A 16,351-nucleotide genomic window follows, 5' to 3' on the forward strand; every position below is an offset into this window, starting at 1 on the left:
ACCTGTCGGGGAATCGCCTCAGTTGCAATCAACGAGGATGAGGTTGACGGTCCCTTGTTGCCCTACCCTAGACTCCCATTTCGAGATCAATCTGTGAATCGGAGAGCTTGGGTGGCGGCTTTGAGATTCAGCAGCATTCTCATATTGGGATTCTTGAGGACCTTGCATTCCTTCTTGTGGTTCTTGCCCTCCCAGGCCTTCTTTTGGCACGCCTGCAGCTCGTCAGCATTTACGTTCAAAATCGCACGTCGACAGTAACGTACCGTATCACAATAGTAGTAGTAACCACAGCCGCCACACTTCTTGCGCTCCTGTGCTTCCTTGCCACAGGCCTGACACGGCCGAGTGCCACTTTGCTCGTCAATTCCTCCAGTGTACTTGACAAGCTCTGTGTTCATCTGGTAAAGGTCTGCCAGTTTCAAGGGAAAGGCCTAAGGTACCATGTTCGTCAATAAGCCATCATTGGTTGAGATGATGAGTGAGAAAGCAGGACTGACCCGACAAGTTTCCAGCTTCTCCACGCGAACTCCCTCCCTTCCATCCAAGAATCTCTTGGTAGTGGTATTCAAGACTGCAACAGTATGCCCAATCTTGTATGGGCGAGGATCGACCTGCGCATTTCCATCTGGATAGAAAGCGACGAGGAACGCAAAGTCGCGTTTGTCGCGGCAGAAGAGGACTACGCGGGTAAAGAGCTCGATTCTCACGATCTCACCAAATAGACACCAATTTGTCGTATTGCGGTAAGCGCCTCGATTTTCGGCGACCTCATCTTGGTCGTCAGCCTGAAGAAACTCAGGAAAGTAGAAGGGTTCCATCACAAACTCATCATAGTTAGGCATGATGAGTTCTTCTGGGTGATTTCTGATCACCCTACGTTTGCGATTGCGCTTGCAAGTTGCAGACGATCAACCTCGTTGTGATGAGGCCGATGCACCGCCCCACATTCGGAGAGTTATCGGTGCTCATGGAGCATCAGCCACAGTCGCCGAAGGCTTATCCGAGGTATTCAGGGTCCAGGGGGTCGCGCCTCAACTGGAGCTCTCACAAACGTAAGGATACAAGCAACTCAGTCCGAGGCAGTGGCTCCTTCGCCAGGGGTTAATAATAGTATCACCACTCGTTTCAGCTTCTCCCATCCTTCAACATCGGAGTGCCATTGGTATCAAAACCGCAGCAGAAAAAAAAAAAACATTCCAGCCCTACAAGAGTTGGCTCCTTGTCTACGCCATCCAGCTACGACTACGGATACGGATAGTTATGCTTACCTGACCATTTGCTACGACCGTCAGCAGGCTCAGACAAGCCTCAAAATCTCACGCGAACCTCTCTGCTGGCCAATAGGCCCATTACCAGCCGATCCTTGGAGCATTTCTGAGCTGTGCTATACTACTATTCCCTGCACTAACTCGCTAGACTCGGCAAGGTTGTCACCCGTGTTTGCTAAGCTCCCCAGTGGTTCCAATCCTTCGGGTGACGTCGTTTCCTCTTTGGAGGAGTTTGTTTGCCTGTTTGCTTCAACCTTTCTCAAAAGTCCACACACGGACAAAACTTCGGCATCAGATGCTAGTGCATCCATCCAACCATCCATCCATCCCTCTTTTTCCTCCTGACTGTCCATGTCCGTGGTGGGAAAGTCGGGACAACCAACCGCCCACCCCGTGTGGGAACAGACCATCAGACGAAACAAAAGACGTCCTGGCCGCTCGCGCCCCCTTCCATACCTTTTGCACGACTAATCATCTATCCCTTGAATCCTTACCTTACCTCTCCTCTCTATTGACTGTTCCTCGGAAGGAAACGTGGTTCATTATAGAGGACAAGGTTTATCTCCTCCTCCTCCGCCCACGTCCTCGAGACAAAGAAAGAAGACGCGGACCCAAGACCCCAATCCCCGTTGACCCTGAACCAGACAGGGAAGCAAGCTGACTGAGATATCGGTCTTTTGGGGCGCACGACAGACGACATTGCCACTTTGTGCAACTTTCCCTATTGCTGTCACCACCTCGGATTGTTCTTCAATACCGCCCAGACGACGGTTCACCAGCCCCCGTTGTTCTACGGAGTTGTTCAACGAAGTTACCTCCGGAAGAGAACCACCAGTCGCATACGGCTCCGGCCCCGCCATCGTCATCGTCATCGACATCCGGGGTGTATACCACCACCACCACCACCACCACCAAACCAACGGGACCTCCGAACCCACGACGCCAACACCAGATCATTTACAATAAAGAAAAGAGGAAAGATGCCAGCCCACCACAGCCTCACGATCCGAATCCCCCTCCCCAGCATCCTCCCCCCCGAAGCCGTAATCGAAACCCTGCAATCCCAGTCCCCCGTAATCCGCCACCAACCCCTCGTAACCCGCTACGAAAAGGTCCCCGTCCCTCTCGCGAGCGTCGTCTCGGACGCCCACTTCCTCGAAGACGGCTCCCGCCTCGCCTGCTACAAGGTCTACGAAAAAGTCACGGTGGTCCCGGGCGTCAAAAAAGAAATCAGTTTCCCCGCCGTGCTGCAGAACATTCCCAACGGCCTGCGGTCCCGCGCCGAGGCCCCCGGCGGGGTGCGGGTCTGGTCCGAGTGGCTCGTCGTGCCGAGGCCGGAGGAGCGGTGGCCCGGAGAGCACGGCGGGAAACTGGAAGGGTATGTGCAGGGAGACTACGATCTCGTCGAGACGACGAGGGTTGAGACGAGTCGGATGCTGATGCCGCTCGTCAAGGGGCAGATGGAGGGGGCGCATCGTGATATGGTGCAGAAGGTGCTTGACGAGGTTGCGCAAAAGGTTGGGAGGGCCAAGATGTAGTTGGCGCCCCACCCGTCTCTGATATTGGAAAAGACGGCGAGGAGGATGGGGAGGGTCTGGCGTTTATTTGGGTAAGGAAGTGCTTTTAGATACCACATGATTTGTTGCGAGTTCGCTTTTCAGCAGGAGAAGCAGGGCGTAGGAAGATGGTCCCAGGCGATTTCCAGGAGAAGGCTCAAGGGAGGCAGTACTGTTTGAGAAATACACGTAATGTTCTTCTCATCATGGTCATCGTCCACGCAGACTGAGTTGATACCGAAAATCTTCATCTACACAAGAACAGGGAAACATCGCTACCCGAGTTCTTAAATGGTGTAGACGAGCTTGCCGGCGCTGACCTTGCCCTCCTTCAACTCCTTCAACCCGACGACGACGCCCTCGAGGCCGCTGCCCCCTTGGTTCTTGACGACGCGGATGGGCTTCAGCTTGCCCTCGGCCAGCAACCCGCGACTGATTTCCCAAAACTTTTTGCCGAATTCGTAGTTTTCCGGTACGGGGTCCCTCTTGCCTGTAAGATGACGGTGCCGTTAGTCTTTAGGTGGGGGAGGAATCAGAAGAGAGGAAGATAATATCCCATGACAAGGACCAGAAACAGGAAAGGGGGGTGACAGAAAGGGGAAGCCTCACCAAAGTATCCAAACTCCTCCCCGAAAACAGTATAATACAAACTCATCTTCACCTCCACCTTGTCATTCACCTCCTTGACGACCTTTTTATCAACAGGCAGCAGCGTCCCAATGACACCTCCCCTCGCGCTGCTCAGCGCCTTCGCCACCAAGACGACGCTCTCGTCGGTCGACTGGCAATCCCACGCCAGCGTGAGCTCGTCGTCGGTCGCCTCGCGGATATCCTCGGAGACGGTGGGCGACTTGTAATCGTAGACTTGGTCGGCGCCGAGCGACCTGAGGTAGTCAAAGTTGCGGGGGGACGAGGTGGCGAGGACGCGGTAGCCGGAGAGCTTGGCGTACTGGATGCCCGAGATGCCCATCGCCGTGCTGCCGCCGTAGATGAGGATCGTGGGGGCCGGCGTGGCGGTCGTGGGCTCGGTCGGGAGGGGGAGGTTGAGGCCTTGGTAGAGGCCCTGGCCCTGTTTTGTGTTTTCGGTACGTGGTTAGCAAAGGTTGTCCAAGACGAAGAAGTCGGCTGTAATGGGGAGGGGGGGGGTGGTAGATGAAGTGGACATACGACTGTGGTGACGGCGATGCCGAGCGTCGCGGCCTCTTCGTCCGAGATGTTCTCCGGCGTCTTGATCTGCACGTCGCCCTTGACGGCGATGTACTTTGCGAACGCACCGTCAATCTCTCTCAGAGCGTTGCTGTGGCGCTCCAACGTCAGCCTCCCTCCGTCTCTCTCCCTCCCTTTCTTTCAAGGAAAGCCAGGCCGAGAAAAAAAAAAAGAAAAAAAAAAAGCTCACGATCCATTCACAGGCCCGCAGATCCGATCCCCCTTCTTGAAGTCCTTCGTCACGCCCTTGCCCACCTCCTCGACAACACCAGCGTAGTCGCACCCGACCCAGATGCCGACGCAGCCCGCCTTGTCGGCGAGGTCGACGTGCTTCCAATCCGTCGGGTTGATCGCCACGGCCGTCGTCTTGACGAGGATGTAGTCGTCGGCCGGGAGGGTGGGGATCGGAGCGTCGACTACCCTTGCGACGCCCGCTTCGATTGTCTTTACTGCTTGGTTCGTCGCCATTGTGTGCGTGTGTCGTCTGGGCAGGTAGGTATCTGGAGTGCGGATGTGTCAGTATTGGTCTCTGTCAAAGTGTCGTGTGGAAAGCGAATCGCTGCCTACTTACCTCTGTGTTGATAGCTGTGTGGGTGTGAAAGTTGTAAAGTGTTGTTATTTGGAGGGGGTATCTAGTTTGGTATCCAAAAAACCCAATTCAATCGCAAAAGCTCTAGATCAACAAGCCCCTTTAAGTAACAATCCAGTCGGCATTTGCGTCGTCAGGGGGAAAAAAAGCTCCTCTGCCCCGATACCGATAACCCCTCCTTGCCCATCGTCAAGCCGGGCCTCCCCCCCAGCTTACAAATGCTTGCGTAGCTACCCAAGGTCTGTCAAGGAGACCAAGACAGCAACGTAAAGGTAGGGGTCCATGTCCCAGCCAAGCCAATGCGGTGGTGAACGGAACCATGTTATCCACACTAGCTCGAGATGTACGTGTGTGTTATTCCCACCGGCATCATCGATTTTTGCCTTTTGCCCCGCACTTCTCAGCATAGGTACTCAAGTAAGTAACCCGCGGAACAGACACTGTCCTTGGTAACGCGGGCGCGCGATGCACCCAGATCTTCCTTGGTAAATCGCGGATGTTTCCTGTTCCCGAGTCTCTAATTCCTAAAGGTGGTTGGTTGGTGGGTGGTGGGAAGCCGAAGAGCCCGCGGCGACTTGGGAAAGCTATGTAATACCCCGGACTTTTCGCTAGAAATTCGAGGCCCGGAGCTTGGGCCGTCCGTAGGTATCCGTAGGTCTCCTCTTTCTCGGCGCCGCGGCGTAACGGTGCCCTGTGCTGCTTACATAGGTACTTTACCTTGCGGACAACGAACGACGGTAACCCCCGGGTGCTCACTCTTATCAGATTCCGGCGCCGGATACGATCCATCGCATCCATTGGAACCGGATGCTTTCTGCGATCTATCCACCACCTTGGGAATGCCAGCCTCCGTGGCAATACGTACTATTGTTTGGCGGTCAAGTCAGAGTGAGGGGTACGCCACAGCCGACCCCGCGATGCAGTGACAACAATCTTATCGCCGATAATCACCCCTCCATCCAGTTATCGCCCCTCGGAGGGGCACAATCCCATGCCGCACTTGCTTTCATCAGATGAGGGTATTGGCGCCAGCATGTATAAATGTAAAAAAGGTTTCGTCATAATGGTATCTATAACAACGCGTTCTAAATCCTGTAACCAGACCATCCGCGCAACGTCCTCTGAGGGCGCTGCTAACGCTGTTCCCGTACATCCGCTTGTTCATGAAGCGCCACATCCCCAGAGAATAAGTGAAGAATAAACCGTGTCGCAGGCAATTGGCCGCAAAGAAGACATAAAAACAAAGAAAATGGCAAGTGAACTTAAATCACCCTGTTACCGACCACCATAATCACTGGCATATCCGACTTCACCAAAATTTTGACCCATGCCGCCCTCTCCGAAACCTGTACCCGGTCCACTGACATACCCACCGTCGTCGCCTTCGTAGTCACTGGCATCGAATGACGAACGGCCCGATATGTCGTCTTCGAGACCGCTGCTCGCGTCTTGCGCGGACCAGTTCATCTGGGCCAGCGCCGGGTACTGGGCCAACAGAGCAGCCGGCAGCATGTACTGCCCACCGGCGTCCATCGGATAACCTGGCTCCATGCCCATACCGGCCGCCATATTTTGCATGTTTTGTTGCTGCATCCGCTGCTCTTGCCACGCGCGCTGTCGGTCGAGCATTTCTTCGTCCAACAAGGGCTTAATGCAGATTCTACCCGCCTCTGATCGGAAGTGTCGGCCAAGCGCGTCGGCACGCGCGAACCTGCGACCACAGCCCCACTGACCACCAGCCTTGAGGTCTCCCTTGCATACAAACTTCTTTTCTCCAGAATGCAGACCCTCGTGTCTCTTGCGGTCGTGCTGTCTCGCGAACGCCTTGCCACAAACTGTGCAGACGAAGGGACGCTCATCTGTATGCGTTCGCAAGTGAGACCGGAGGTTGTAGGCTCTAGTGAAGCGCTTGGGGCACAGGGTGCACTGGAATGTTGCCGGGTGCTTCTGAACACGTTTCGAGTTTCCGTTGTCCTGGGCATTTTGATATTCAGGATCCGCCAGTCTAAGCGCGATGACGTTGTTCGGCACGGCTGAGGTAGATTGTCGTCTGCGACTAGGGCTTACAGCTCCTCGATCGAGCGGGGAGAGCGATCGTGATGAGTCTCGGCCGGAAAGATCAGATCCTAGATGAGGCGACAAGCTGCCGGCAGAGGTTTGCCGCACCATACCTCCTCCGGAGCTGTTGAAGGGATCTGTCACTGCGCGGGGTCTGGATCGCGGGCGGCCTATTGGTACTGTTAGTCCCGACGTGTCAACTTTGATACCATCACGGTGCCTTACCTCGCTCTGGCGGCGTGAGGGAATCTTGATCCATCTGGTTCTTGGGCTGTTCGAAGTTGTTTTGTCTTGCCGTGGGCGCGAACTCGATGTTGATGGCCGGTGCCTGGGGCATCTCCGGCTGTTGCAGAGTCGGGAACGCTTCTTGCCCGGTGTAGCCAGTACCACTGACGAAGCCGGCATTCTGTGCTTGCAGGCCAAAGTTGGTTGGTTGGTTCAGCTCGGGCATCGACTGAGGGAGGATGCGCGGGGAGATGGCCGGGCTATGGGAGGGGCTTCGCCCTTGAAGGTTAGGACTGCCCAGGGCGGGGTCCGAGATCGTGAAGTTGTCGAAACCCTGAATTTGCTGGTAGAGACCGGCATCTTGGGGTCGCTGCATGGGCGAATGACTCTGGTCGATTCCATCAAAGCTGTCGGCGCTCACCAAGTTCGGAGACGGTGCAGCGGAAGAGACGTCCGAGTACTCGGACGGGGATCTCCGGTGGCCTCGAAACTGAGGCTGGCTCCATTCATTCAGTTGGTTCGGCAGGAGAGCGGCCTCGGGACCAAGGGAGGCATGTCTGGAGTGACCCGCGCCCGAGGGCGGCGAAGAGAACTGGTGCTGGTTGAAGGCCGGGGACTGGTGTGCGGAGGGAGTCTGGTGGGGGTCCGGGTTGAGGAGGTGGGGAGGTGTAGGAGAGTGGTGGCTCTGCGGCATAGCCATGTTGTTCATGTCACCGGGGTTGAGGCTCTGGTCGAAGACACCGGTGGTAAACTGCTGGTCGTTCTGGCCAGCGTTGGGAAACAGGGCGAAGTCGCCGGAGGGGAAGGTGTTGGGGTCGAGGAAGCCGGCTTGGTTCTGGTTCGCAAAGGCAGCTCCGGGCTGGTTGTAAGACTGCTGGTTGGGTTGCTGGCCGTTGAGGAAATTGTTTGTGTTATTAAAGCTGGAGAAGTCGGCGGAGGCGGCTCCGTTGAAGGCTTGAGTTGCAGATTGATCCAAGCCGAGACCGAGACCAATTGATGCTTCGGTATTGGGCTGGAAGGGATTCGGAGACGGAGAATGCGAAGGATGTCTTATATGAGGCTGTTGATGCCCCGCAGAGGGTGAGCGACCGCGCTGGCCTTGTTGATCCATGATGTAAATGGATGTCGGTACTCGGGATGGAGGGATGTCGTGTGTACGTGGATGCGATTGCGGGAGTGTGTGTGTTGTGTGTTGCTGTCTTTAGAATCGGGGCGAGGCAGTTCACAAGTCAGCCTTTCAGGCACCGCACCGCCCTGGGGCTGTGCTGACGCGCGAGCTGACGGCACACAAACTGGAGGCGGCGGGGGTACAGTCGCGGACGACGAGATGTTATTCGCTGTCGCGAATAGGTTTGCGCAATGATAGTTTGGGTGGATGAGTGTAACTGAGTGACAGCGATGAGTAGAGGGTCGAGTAGCGACGCCGGAGACGGATGAAGGTGGTGACTGGAAGTGAAGAGGGTTTGGCGACGTTTTGGGGGCGTTGGAGAGAGAGGGAGAGAATACCGTAGCGCGGCGGGAGATTGAGTGGTAATGTGCCACAGTGTGCGAAGAAGGAGTTGAGATGGGGAAGCGAGGACAGGAGGGGACCGGACTGAGAGACCCGGCACCAGGGCAGGCCCACGGTGTGTGGAATTGGGGTCTGAGGGAGGGTAGGTAGGTAATAGGAGCGTGGTAGGTAGGACTTGGGATTCGAAGGAGGAGAGAGACTTGGGACTTGGGACTTGGGACTCGGGAGCCTGTCCGTACCTTGAGTGGGAAGGGGAGGGGAGGGGAGGGGAGTGTGGACGGTGACGGTGGGACAGCGAGGTGTGAGGTGCAGGGTGAGGTGGTTGACGGGCGACCTGGTTGGCTGGCTGGGATCCACCCGAGCGGCCCAATCTGGCTGGTTCCCACAAGGCTGTGCACGTTTGAGGATGGATCTTTCGGCCGGTGTCTTTGATTTGGTGGAAAGGTGGTACCACGAGGTGGGATTGTACCTGGAGTTGTGCCTGAGATGCGTGCCGGAACAAAGTATTCCGGACTTGAGAGTCCCAACGTTGGGTCAGGTCGAGGTACCTCTGCGTGTGTGCTCTGCAACGGCGCGCTCCGACTCGGATTGGCATGCGCTTAGGTGATGGATGTTGGTGCTTTCCACTTGCTGCTTGCTCTGATCCGCGCTTGGAGTGTACGCAGTACCTTACTTACTCTAAAGTGCTGTCACTTCCACGCTGGGGTGCCGGGCTTCTTTGTTTCCCGGGTACAGAGCAATAACAGCTCCTTCTCTGATGGGAGCTACCTACCAAGGTACCTCTCGTACGTACTTGTCAGTCTTTCGTCGCTTTCTGGTTGAAGTCTACGTTGGCCGCGCGTGCAAAGACGTGGAGCAGACTGCGATCCGGCACGATGGTATGCTACCAGCCGACAGGTAAAATCCAAAAATATCTTCTGCCTCTCTTTGCGCTGCAGGGATACAGGTCAGCGTCTATCGTAGCTTCTCGGAGCTCTCAGTCAGACTCAGTCAGACGATAAGTTGGCCCTTTGCTTGCCACCTTACCAAGGTAAAGTAATCAGCAGCAATGAAGGGCGTTGCTCCGTGTCCAAAGCTCAGAAGGTCCCAACCGTTACTTTGAGGTGTAGCTTGGAGCTAGGTCCGCTGGCCAGCCTTTGACAGATGCTGCTGATGACTGTTGAGGACGGGCTCGGTGCGTGCATGTGCGTGTTTGCTTGCTTGTTTGCTTGTGATACAAGCGACGAGACGAAAATGCGAATGCTCAGATGCGAAAAGCAAAAGACGGTTTGATGCGCAGATAATCTTTAGAAGCAAGGTCCTCCCTCCTCTCTGGGTCTCCCGTCCATACGGAGGGCGCCAACAACCAGTCCAGCCGTGCCAGCAAGACTCAAACACTGTTGTGGTGGTAGTAACGCAAGGGAGGGCCTTGGATGGATGGGATTCGATACTGGCAGGTAAATTGTAATAAGCTCGTGCTGGGAGTCTCAACATGGACATTGTTAGCATCGTGGACCCAGGCATGCCGACTAATAAAACATCTAGGCAGCAAGAAGAGGGCCCTTTTGCAGAAACCTTGCTTTGCTAGTGCATGATGGTCAGAGGTCAAGGAAACGGGCGGGAAACGGCCGGTCGGAGGGGTAGATAGGGGTCTTGTTTCGAACACGCACAATCCAGTCTATCCAGATAATGCACCCCGACGACTCGAAATCTGATGAGACTGTCATTGTCACTGGTGCTAGTACTGGTGAGGGGAGCTCAGCGGTCATCTCGGCGGGCATTTACTTCCTATCCTGACAGGACTGGGCATCCAAATTCCAACATCCGATCCAGCATCGCATAGCATCCATCCCTTCTTGGTCCACCATCATCTCAGCGGACAACAATTCTCTACAACTTGACGATGCTCCTCATAGTACAAAGAAAGCGTCTTCTCCCCCAAATGGAGTAAATAGATGTCTATTCTTGTCTTGGGTCTGCCTGCTTACATGTAAGACAGACTCTAGACTCGGAATCACCCCTAAGCAGATGCTAAAAAAGTGTTAGCCTCAGAAAGGCACTTTACCTCGAGCACTTGACATTTTCACCAAAATTTCCTGTCCATCTGTCTGACTCTAGCTTGACTTACACTGTCTCCCACTCTGTCTTTCTCCCTCTCCATCAATAAGCTGATTGCAAGTTACCAGACTTGGCTGTCATCTGGTTCCCTGTTCCAGCTGTTCCAGGTCCCGGTGTGTTAATAGTTTGCGTTTCCGTTCACTCAGTTGAAAGTACCTCTTCGCAGTAGGACTGGCTGAAAGTACCTCCACCACAGGGGCATGAGGGCACAGGGGGGTGGCCCAAGGCCCCAAACCCCCTCCAAGGATTACTGTGTATGTACTCCGTACTTGTGACTGCAAGTGTTGGGTTAGGCGTTCTTGCTTCTCGAATCTGCCTTGAGTGGGTTTCTTGTTTCCGGTCCGTGGCCATCCACTGGCTTCCTGCTGCTTGACATTGGCCCAATAATTTGAAATTACACTATTCCTCGCCTAGCCTTGGCATCTATTCTTTCTCCTACACATGCTTCCAACCAGTCAGCATCGAAAGAGGCATCTTGATCATGCCATCGCAAGCCAGCCATTTACACTCTGCAAAGTATACTACACCACTCACACCGATGCCACGGCATAGGGGATTCTAGCACTATGGGTTTGGCTCTAGAGTTTAGAGTCTAGAGTCTCATGTCTCGACACACCGACGCACTTCCACTCCCCTACCGCATCAGCGGCTTCAAGAGTCCCGTCACCTGTCACTGGTGATCCCTGCGCCCTCGCCGTCGTCATCGTTGTCGTTGTTATTCTCGCCCTGGTCTAGACTGCCTTAGCTGCCGGTCTGTCAGGCGCTGATTGACAGGTCCCATCCACCCACTTTTCAATTCCAACATCCAGCTCATTAGACAACCTGATACTCAATGGAGCTCTGCTAGATGCACGATGTAGACACTATCACGCACCGTCACCAATCAACATGAGCGTTGACCCTGGACCCGCCAACATACGGTCTACCTCCCATGCCGCTCTACGCTGACGATCCTCCTTTACCGACATCGACGCGGACATCAGATGGAGCAGCCTACATGGAGCAGCCTACATGGAGCAGCAATGAGCATCAGACATGAGATGAGAGCGGACAGGCAAACGCCGACTTCATCAAACACTGGCACCACTAAGAGCTGCCGTCAGCTCGCCAACGTGCCAATGTCTCGCGGGTGGGCACGCGAGTTGGATCCAACCTCGTTTCCCCCGAATAAGCAATCCGGATTCCAAGCATCGCGAGCTGATGCTGACGCTCATCACAGCTACTTGCTCCGCCGGATCGCCTATTCGTCAGTGAGCGAACACAGCAATGTTCAATCCACCCTTGTGCACCCCTCTACATACATCTCTCTGCAAGGCCGGCACATGCATTCCTCCCAGATACAGATCGAATGTGGCTCGAGTCTAACAAAGCATATGACTGACTACGTATTTTGATCAAATATTCAGACGGATAGACTAAATGTCATCAGCACTGCCACAAACGACGTCCAATCGCACTAGACAGTAGATGCCGAGTCCGCCATACTCATCCATCAAGCTGTGCAAACATAGGTTGCTGCCACCATACAATAATGATTTACAACTCACAGTAGAAGTTAGCGTCATCATCTTCAGGTACGAGTCTCACCGTCCCGTTCCTTGGTGCAAGGCACAAGTTGTGCCGCCAGATTTGCCATGAAGCTGACCCCTCCAATATTCATTCGTATCACAAATCATATGAGCTACCACCAAACATCTTGGGGCCGGGCTACTTGCTTCGATTGTCTCGTAGTCCCTCTAACCAACTTAAGCTCGATGCAGGCGTTTCTCGTTCCATGAGGTCTTGGATGGGTCTTCTGCAATGAGGCGCAGTCCCGCGTGAAACAAGGACTCCATCGCCATATCACAACCAGCACCAACGGTCTTGTTCGACGATATGAACCACTATGAGATCAAGTGTCTTTACCGGATGGCTTTCCATTCCCCAAACTTTCTCAAATGCCTACGGTCCACGATGTCTCCCTGCTCAACGGGCCAATGACGGCCCCGTCGCAAATCTAGCGTTGCTGCAAGACGCGGAATCGCGCCCGACACAGCCACGCCGGCTTCGTGGCCCCTTGGCCCCCAAAATGCCAGGCGTGCCAGGCCATGCGGGCATGCCCACTCCGATATGAATAATGACATCAAGCATATGGTTCTTTGCAAATCCACCGCGCGGCAGGAAGAAGCTTATTCGAGAAAAGGTGCCCCGTTTCAGGTCCATCCGGCAATCCAAGGCCGTGATCGAAGCGAGGGACTCGCCCTTTGGAAGTTTTGGAACCCTTCGATTTCTCCACACACCGCGCGAAGCTCGGGACCCATGCCATGCCGGAGCGGGCCCTTCTCTCGAAAGCTCAAGGCGGGGAGCTGTGCTGGCTGCTCATGTCCAATTTTAGAAATGCCTTTCGGAATACGAACCGGACCGCACGGTTGGTACCTGGCATGTGTCCAACAAACACCAACCCGTGATGACAGTCGTCGCGTCGCCCTAGGCGTTGTCACCTTCCCCGGAGATATGGCAGTGTAACTTATCGCCAAAAACGTGACGGGGCCAAGGAAATCAGATTTTCGAATTGGAACTCTTTGTCAGCACTGAGCTGGTGGCTGGAGACTGGAGTTTTGGAGATCACGCCATGCCCAGACCTTCAACTCTAGGCAGCCATATTGGATTTTTGTTTTGGTTCCCTTTTTTCATCCGATGAGACGTCGTTCATCCCAAGCAGACGAGAAGGCAATGCCACAGCCCCCCGCCAGAGATCTTTCTTACCTACCCCCTTGAGTGGCAGTGCTTCGTCGATCATTCTGGAGAAGAAAACGATGTACTGAGTTCTCCACTAATATAACGAGATGCTCGCAATGGCAGGTCTTCACACCAGCTGCTACTTGGGCAATTACGCCAACTTGCAAATGGGAAATTGGAAATTCTCCTAATGCCATTTGTGACTATTTCTCTATCGCGGCATCAGTCTGAATCCGTCAAAGGACCCCGTCTTTCCGATATCCAATCTCTCCGTTGGGTCGGTACTCAGACTTCAAATGCTGGTCGACGCCCCTTGAGTTTTGGGGCAAAATGCGTTTGGCAAGGCTTAATTTGCAATTCCTTCTTACATGAAGTCCGTCTATGGGTTTTCCCCCTCGAAACAGAGAAAATATGAAGACAAAAAAATAAGTTGGAAATCTCAAAAAGTTCCACTGAACCCCAAAGACCGATGTGATGCCTTTTCCCTCTAGTGTACAATGAGTAGGGTCCTGTCCGTCTCTCAAGTAATAGCAAACTCCGTAAAACGCCGGCCAGTCTCCCTGTTCTAGTGGTATCATCAGTCTTCTTCTTTTCTTACAAGTCTTATTCTTTCCTCTTTCTCTTCCTTGCCTTCTCTGGCCTCCCTACTTCGTCTTCTTCTTTAGCAAACGCAAGAAAAAGGTGTCGTGGTTCTGTAAAGATGGACGTTTCGTAGCCCGAGAAAGCCATGAACATGGTCGTACAGCAGAAACTGTGACGGCTGATATCTCGCGGGCGGTCGTAAGTAATCGAAACCCCCCAAAAGTCGTTTAAATGACCTCGTTACGCTCGAACCCCTGTGCTCTCAGCGCGGCGTTGGGCTTCTCGCCGTCTTTGTACTCGCTGACGAACGGGTTCGGGTCCTCCTTCTGGTTGAGGTTGCTGAGGGTATGGTTTACGCCTCTGTGAACGGCCTCTGCAAGTTTGTGTCAGCCCAACATCATTCGTCTTCTTCCTCCTCCCCGTCTTCAGGAGGAGATATGAGGTAAGAAAATACGCACCATCAGCCCTGATGTACAAGATCAAATCCTTCATCGTCCTCTGGCCCTCGGGAATCTTCCAATACTGCACGGCGATATCGGGGATCACGAAGTTCGGATCGGACCACTTGGGCAGCAGGCCCTGGTCGATCTCGTAGAGGCACCGCGTGTACGTGTGCACGGCCTCCTCCTCGAGGTACCCGACGAAGCGGTGGGTGATTTTGGGGGAGACGAGGTACGACAAGAACATGCCGTTGAAGAAGACGCCCTGGGCGCCGAGGATCATGACCTTCATGAACCAGCCCGGCTCCGACATCTTCATGAACGTCAAGAGGTGCATGCGCTCGTTGAAGCTCTCCTCGAGGAGCGTCTCGATCCAGCCGTTGTCGCGCTTCATGCGACGCAGGCTGCCGAGGTGGCGGAGCATGCCGGCGACCATGCCCGGGACTGTTTCACGGTTGCCAGTCAGTCTTGTACTTCTCTACGTCTACGGAGAAAGAGGAAGAGGGGGGGCTCACCTCCGGCAATACTCTCCAGAAAGATGAACCTCACCAGCCACTGCGCCTCGGTAAGCGGCTTGTCGGCCACCAGCGACGTGGTGGGGTTCTTCTTGTCGACCTGCTGCTCGGAACCCAACCCCGTGGCGCGGTCCATGAACCACCGCGCGACCCGTACAAACTTCCACGCCGCCCAGTCGCCGACGGTGCGCGGCGCGCGGTGGTCCGGGACGATGTCGTGCATCTGCTGCTCCGTGTACCCCGGGTGCGGCCACGCCGGCGCCGTGAGGCGGATGTGTTCCGTCTCCTTGGCCGGGAAGAAGTCGCGGAGCTGCGTCGCTCGCGTCGTGGAGAAGGATCGGCTGGTGCCGGGGGTCACATGTTGCCGGTGTTGCTGGAACGAGGCGGCGGTGATGCGGAGGCCGGCGAAGGAGGTTGTGGTGGTGGTGGTGGTGTTGTGGAGCGCCGCAGCGGCCCGGACGAGATGGGCTGCTTGTTTCGGCGCGCAGAGTCTGGTTGATGCTCTTGATGATAGCATTGGGAAAGGTGTGGCAATGTGGATTGTTTTGGTGTAAGTCGGGGTGTTGTGTGTGTAAGCCGAGTGACCAACTCTAAGAGTGATGTCAGGATATAGTGATGTCAAGAATGTACTTGAATACTGGTGATGATGGAACGAGAGTCGTACGGCCTGAGGAACGGCTCACGGCCCAGAGTCTTATATACCATTTGGAGGGGTGGTGGTTATACATGGTCGTTATTGATGCGGCGATGAGTGTGTGTGGGTGTGGGGGGGAGGGTGTGGGAAGGGGAGCAGCAAGCAAAACCTGTCAGATGGCAGACATTACACAACGGCATGAGCCATGGTCAGGGTATCCAAATCTGAATTGTCGGCGAGGATGTGATTACCCAAGCCGACGAGGAAGAATAGGAATGGAAGGGGGTCCTCGACGAAGAGGGATCGGGTAACCCAAGCCCCCATGGAATAGAGAGAAAGGAACCTGATGTAAGAGCCTCAGGGAGACTTGTGATCCATGCGTTGGTAGTCACAGAAAAGTCGCCGAGAGTACGCCGCCGACGATAGGTACGCTAAGGTACAGCAAGTAAACGGCAGTGCAAAAGCGAGAGAAGGAAAAAAGTCAATTAGCCATTCTGGTTCCGCATTCTCTTGTCTGACGTCTTGCGATCCCGATGTTACGGATACAGATGGGAACGCCGTCTTAGTGGGGGCGCAGGCGCGGGCGTCGGTAAAGCAATGCAGATTGGATTTGCAAAGGCCGCGGAGACAGGGATGCCAGTGCGCCGTAGGGCGTAGCGGAACCGGCTAGGCCGTACGGAGGAGGAAGTGTGGAAATGTTGTCAAGTCAGCTGGACCAGATTGGCGGCGTCCATGTCGGGTCGCATCGGGATGTGAGTATTTTTTGTTCCAAATGCTCGACGTGCGCAGTACACGGGGCGCACACAGACATGGCTCAGCTACAGATTTCGTTCCGCTCCATTTTCGTGGGGCTGTGATTGGATGGGATACTGTCAGCTTTCTGCCCTTTCCCGTCGACTCGTGAACTTTTGTTGTTGTCTCTTTTACCAGTCAGAAACCAGCCGTCGTAATAC

At 54.7% G+C, this 16,351-nt stretch overlaps 5 protein-coding genes across 5 annotated transcripts; 1 reads left to right on the forward strand and 4 right to left on the reverse strand.

The window, feature by feature from the left end:
- Window positions 1-86: 86 nt before the first annotated feature.
- CABS01_12596 (uncharacterized protein) lies at window positions 87-842 on the reverse strand (the record flags this gene model as incomplete). Its single annotated transcript, XM_060545949.1, has 2 exons — window positions 87-431; window positions 498-842. The coding sequence occupies 2 exons, from the start codon at window positions 840-842 to the stop codon at window positions 87-89; spliced, it is 690 nt and encodes a 229-aa protein (XP_060396484.1).
- A 1,406-nt stretch (window positions 843-2,248) lies between these two features.
- CABS01_12597 (uncharacterized protein) lies at window positions 2,249-2,806 on the forward strand (the record flags this gene model as incomplete). Its single annotated transcript, XM_060545950.1, has 1 exon — window positions 2,249-2,806. One exon carries the CDS (start codon window positions 2,249-2,251, stop codon window positions 2,804-2,806), a length of 558 nt encoding a protein of 185 aa, XP_060396485.1.
- Window positions 2,807-3,111: 305 nt separating this feature from the next.
- On the reverse strand, window positions 3,112-4,498 carry CABS01_12598 (zinc-binding dehydrogenase; the record flags this gene model as incomplete). Its single annotated transcript, XM_060545951.1, has 4 exons — window positions 3,112-3,314; window positions 3,434-3,893; window positions 3,992-4,121; window positions 4,221-4,498. The coding sequence occupies 4 exons, from the start codon at window positions 4,496-4,498 to the stop codon at window positions 3,112-3,114; spliced, it is 1,071 nt and encodes a 356-aa protein (XP_060396486.1).
- Window positions 4,499-5,894: 1,396 nt separating this feature from the next.
- Window positions 5,895-8,013, reverse strand: CABS01_12599 (uncharacterized protein; the record flags this gene model as incomplete). Its single annotated transcript, XM_060545952.1, has 2 exons — window positions 5,895-6,847; window positions 6,903-8,013. The coding sequence occupies 2 exons, from the start codon at window positions 8,011-8,013 to the stop codon at window positions 5,895-5,897; spliced, it is 2,064 nt and encodes a 687-aa protein (XP_060396487.1).
- A 6,023-nt stretch (window positions 8,014-14,036) lies between these two features.
- CABS01_12600 (alternative oxidase) lies at window positions 14,037-15,469 on the reverse strand (the record flags this gene model as incomplete). The annotated part of the gene is made up of 4 exons (XM_060545953.1): window positions 14,037-14,182; window positions 14,268-14,693; window positions 14,765-15,354; window positions 15,429-15,469. 4 exons carry the CDS (start codon window positions 15,467-15,469, stop codon window positions 14,037-14,039), a joined length of 1,203 nt encoding a protein of 400 aa, XP_060396488.1.
- Between the last annotated feature and the right edge of the window lie 882 nt (window positions 15,470-16,351).

Source organism: Colletotrichum abscissum (genome assembly GCF_030869225.1).
Source record: "Colletotrichum abscissum strain IMI 504890 chromosome Unknown Scaffold_38.1, whole genome shotgun sequence".
Classification (NCBI taxonomy): domain Eukaryota; kingdom Fungi; phylum Ascomycota; class Sordariomycetes; order Glomerellales; family Glomerellaceae; genus Colletotrichum; species Colletotrichum abscissum.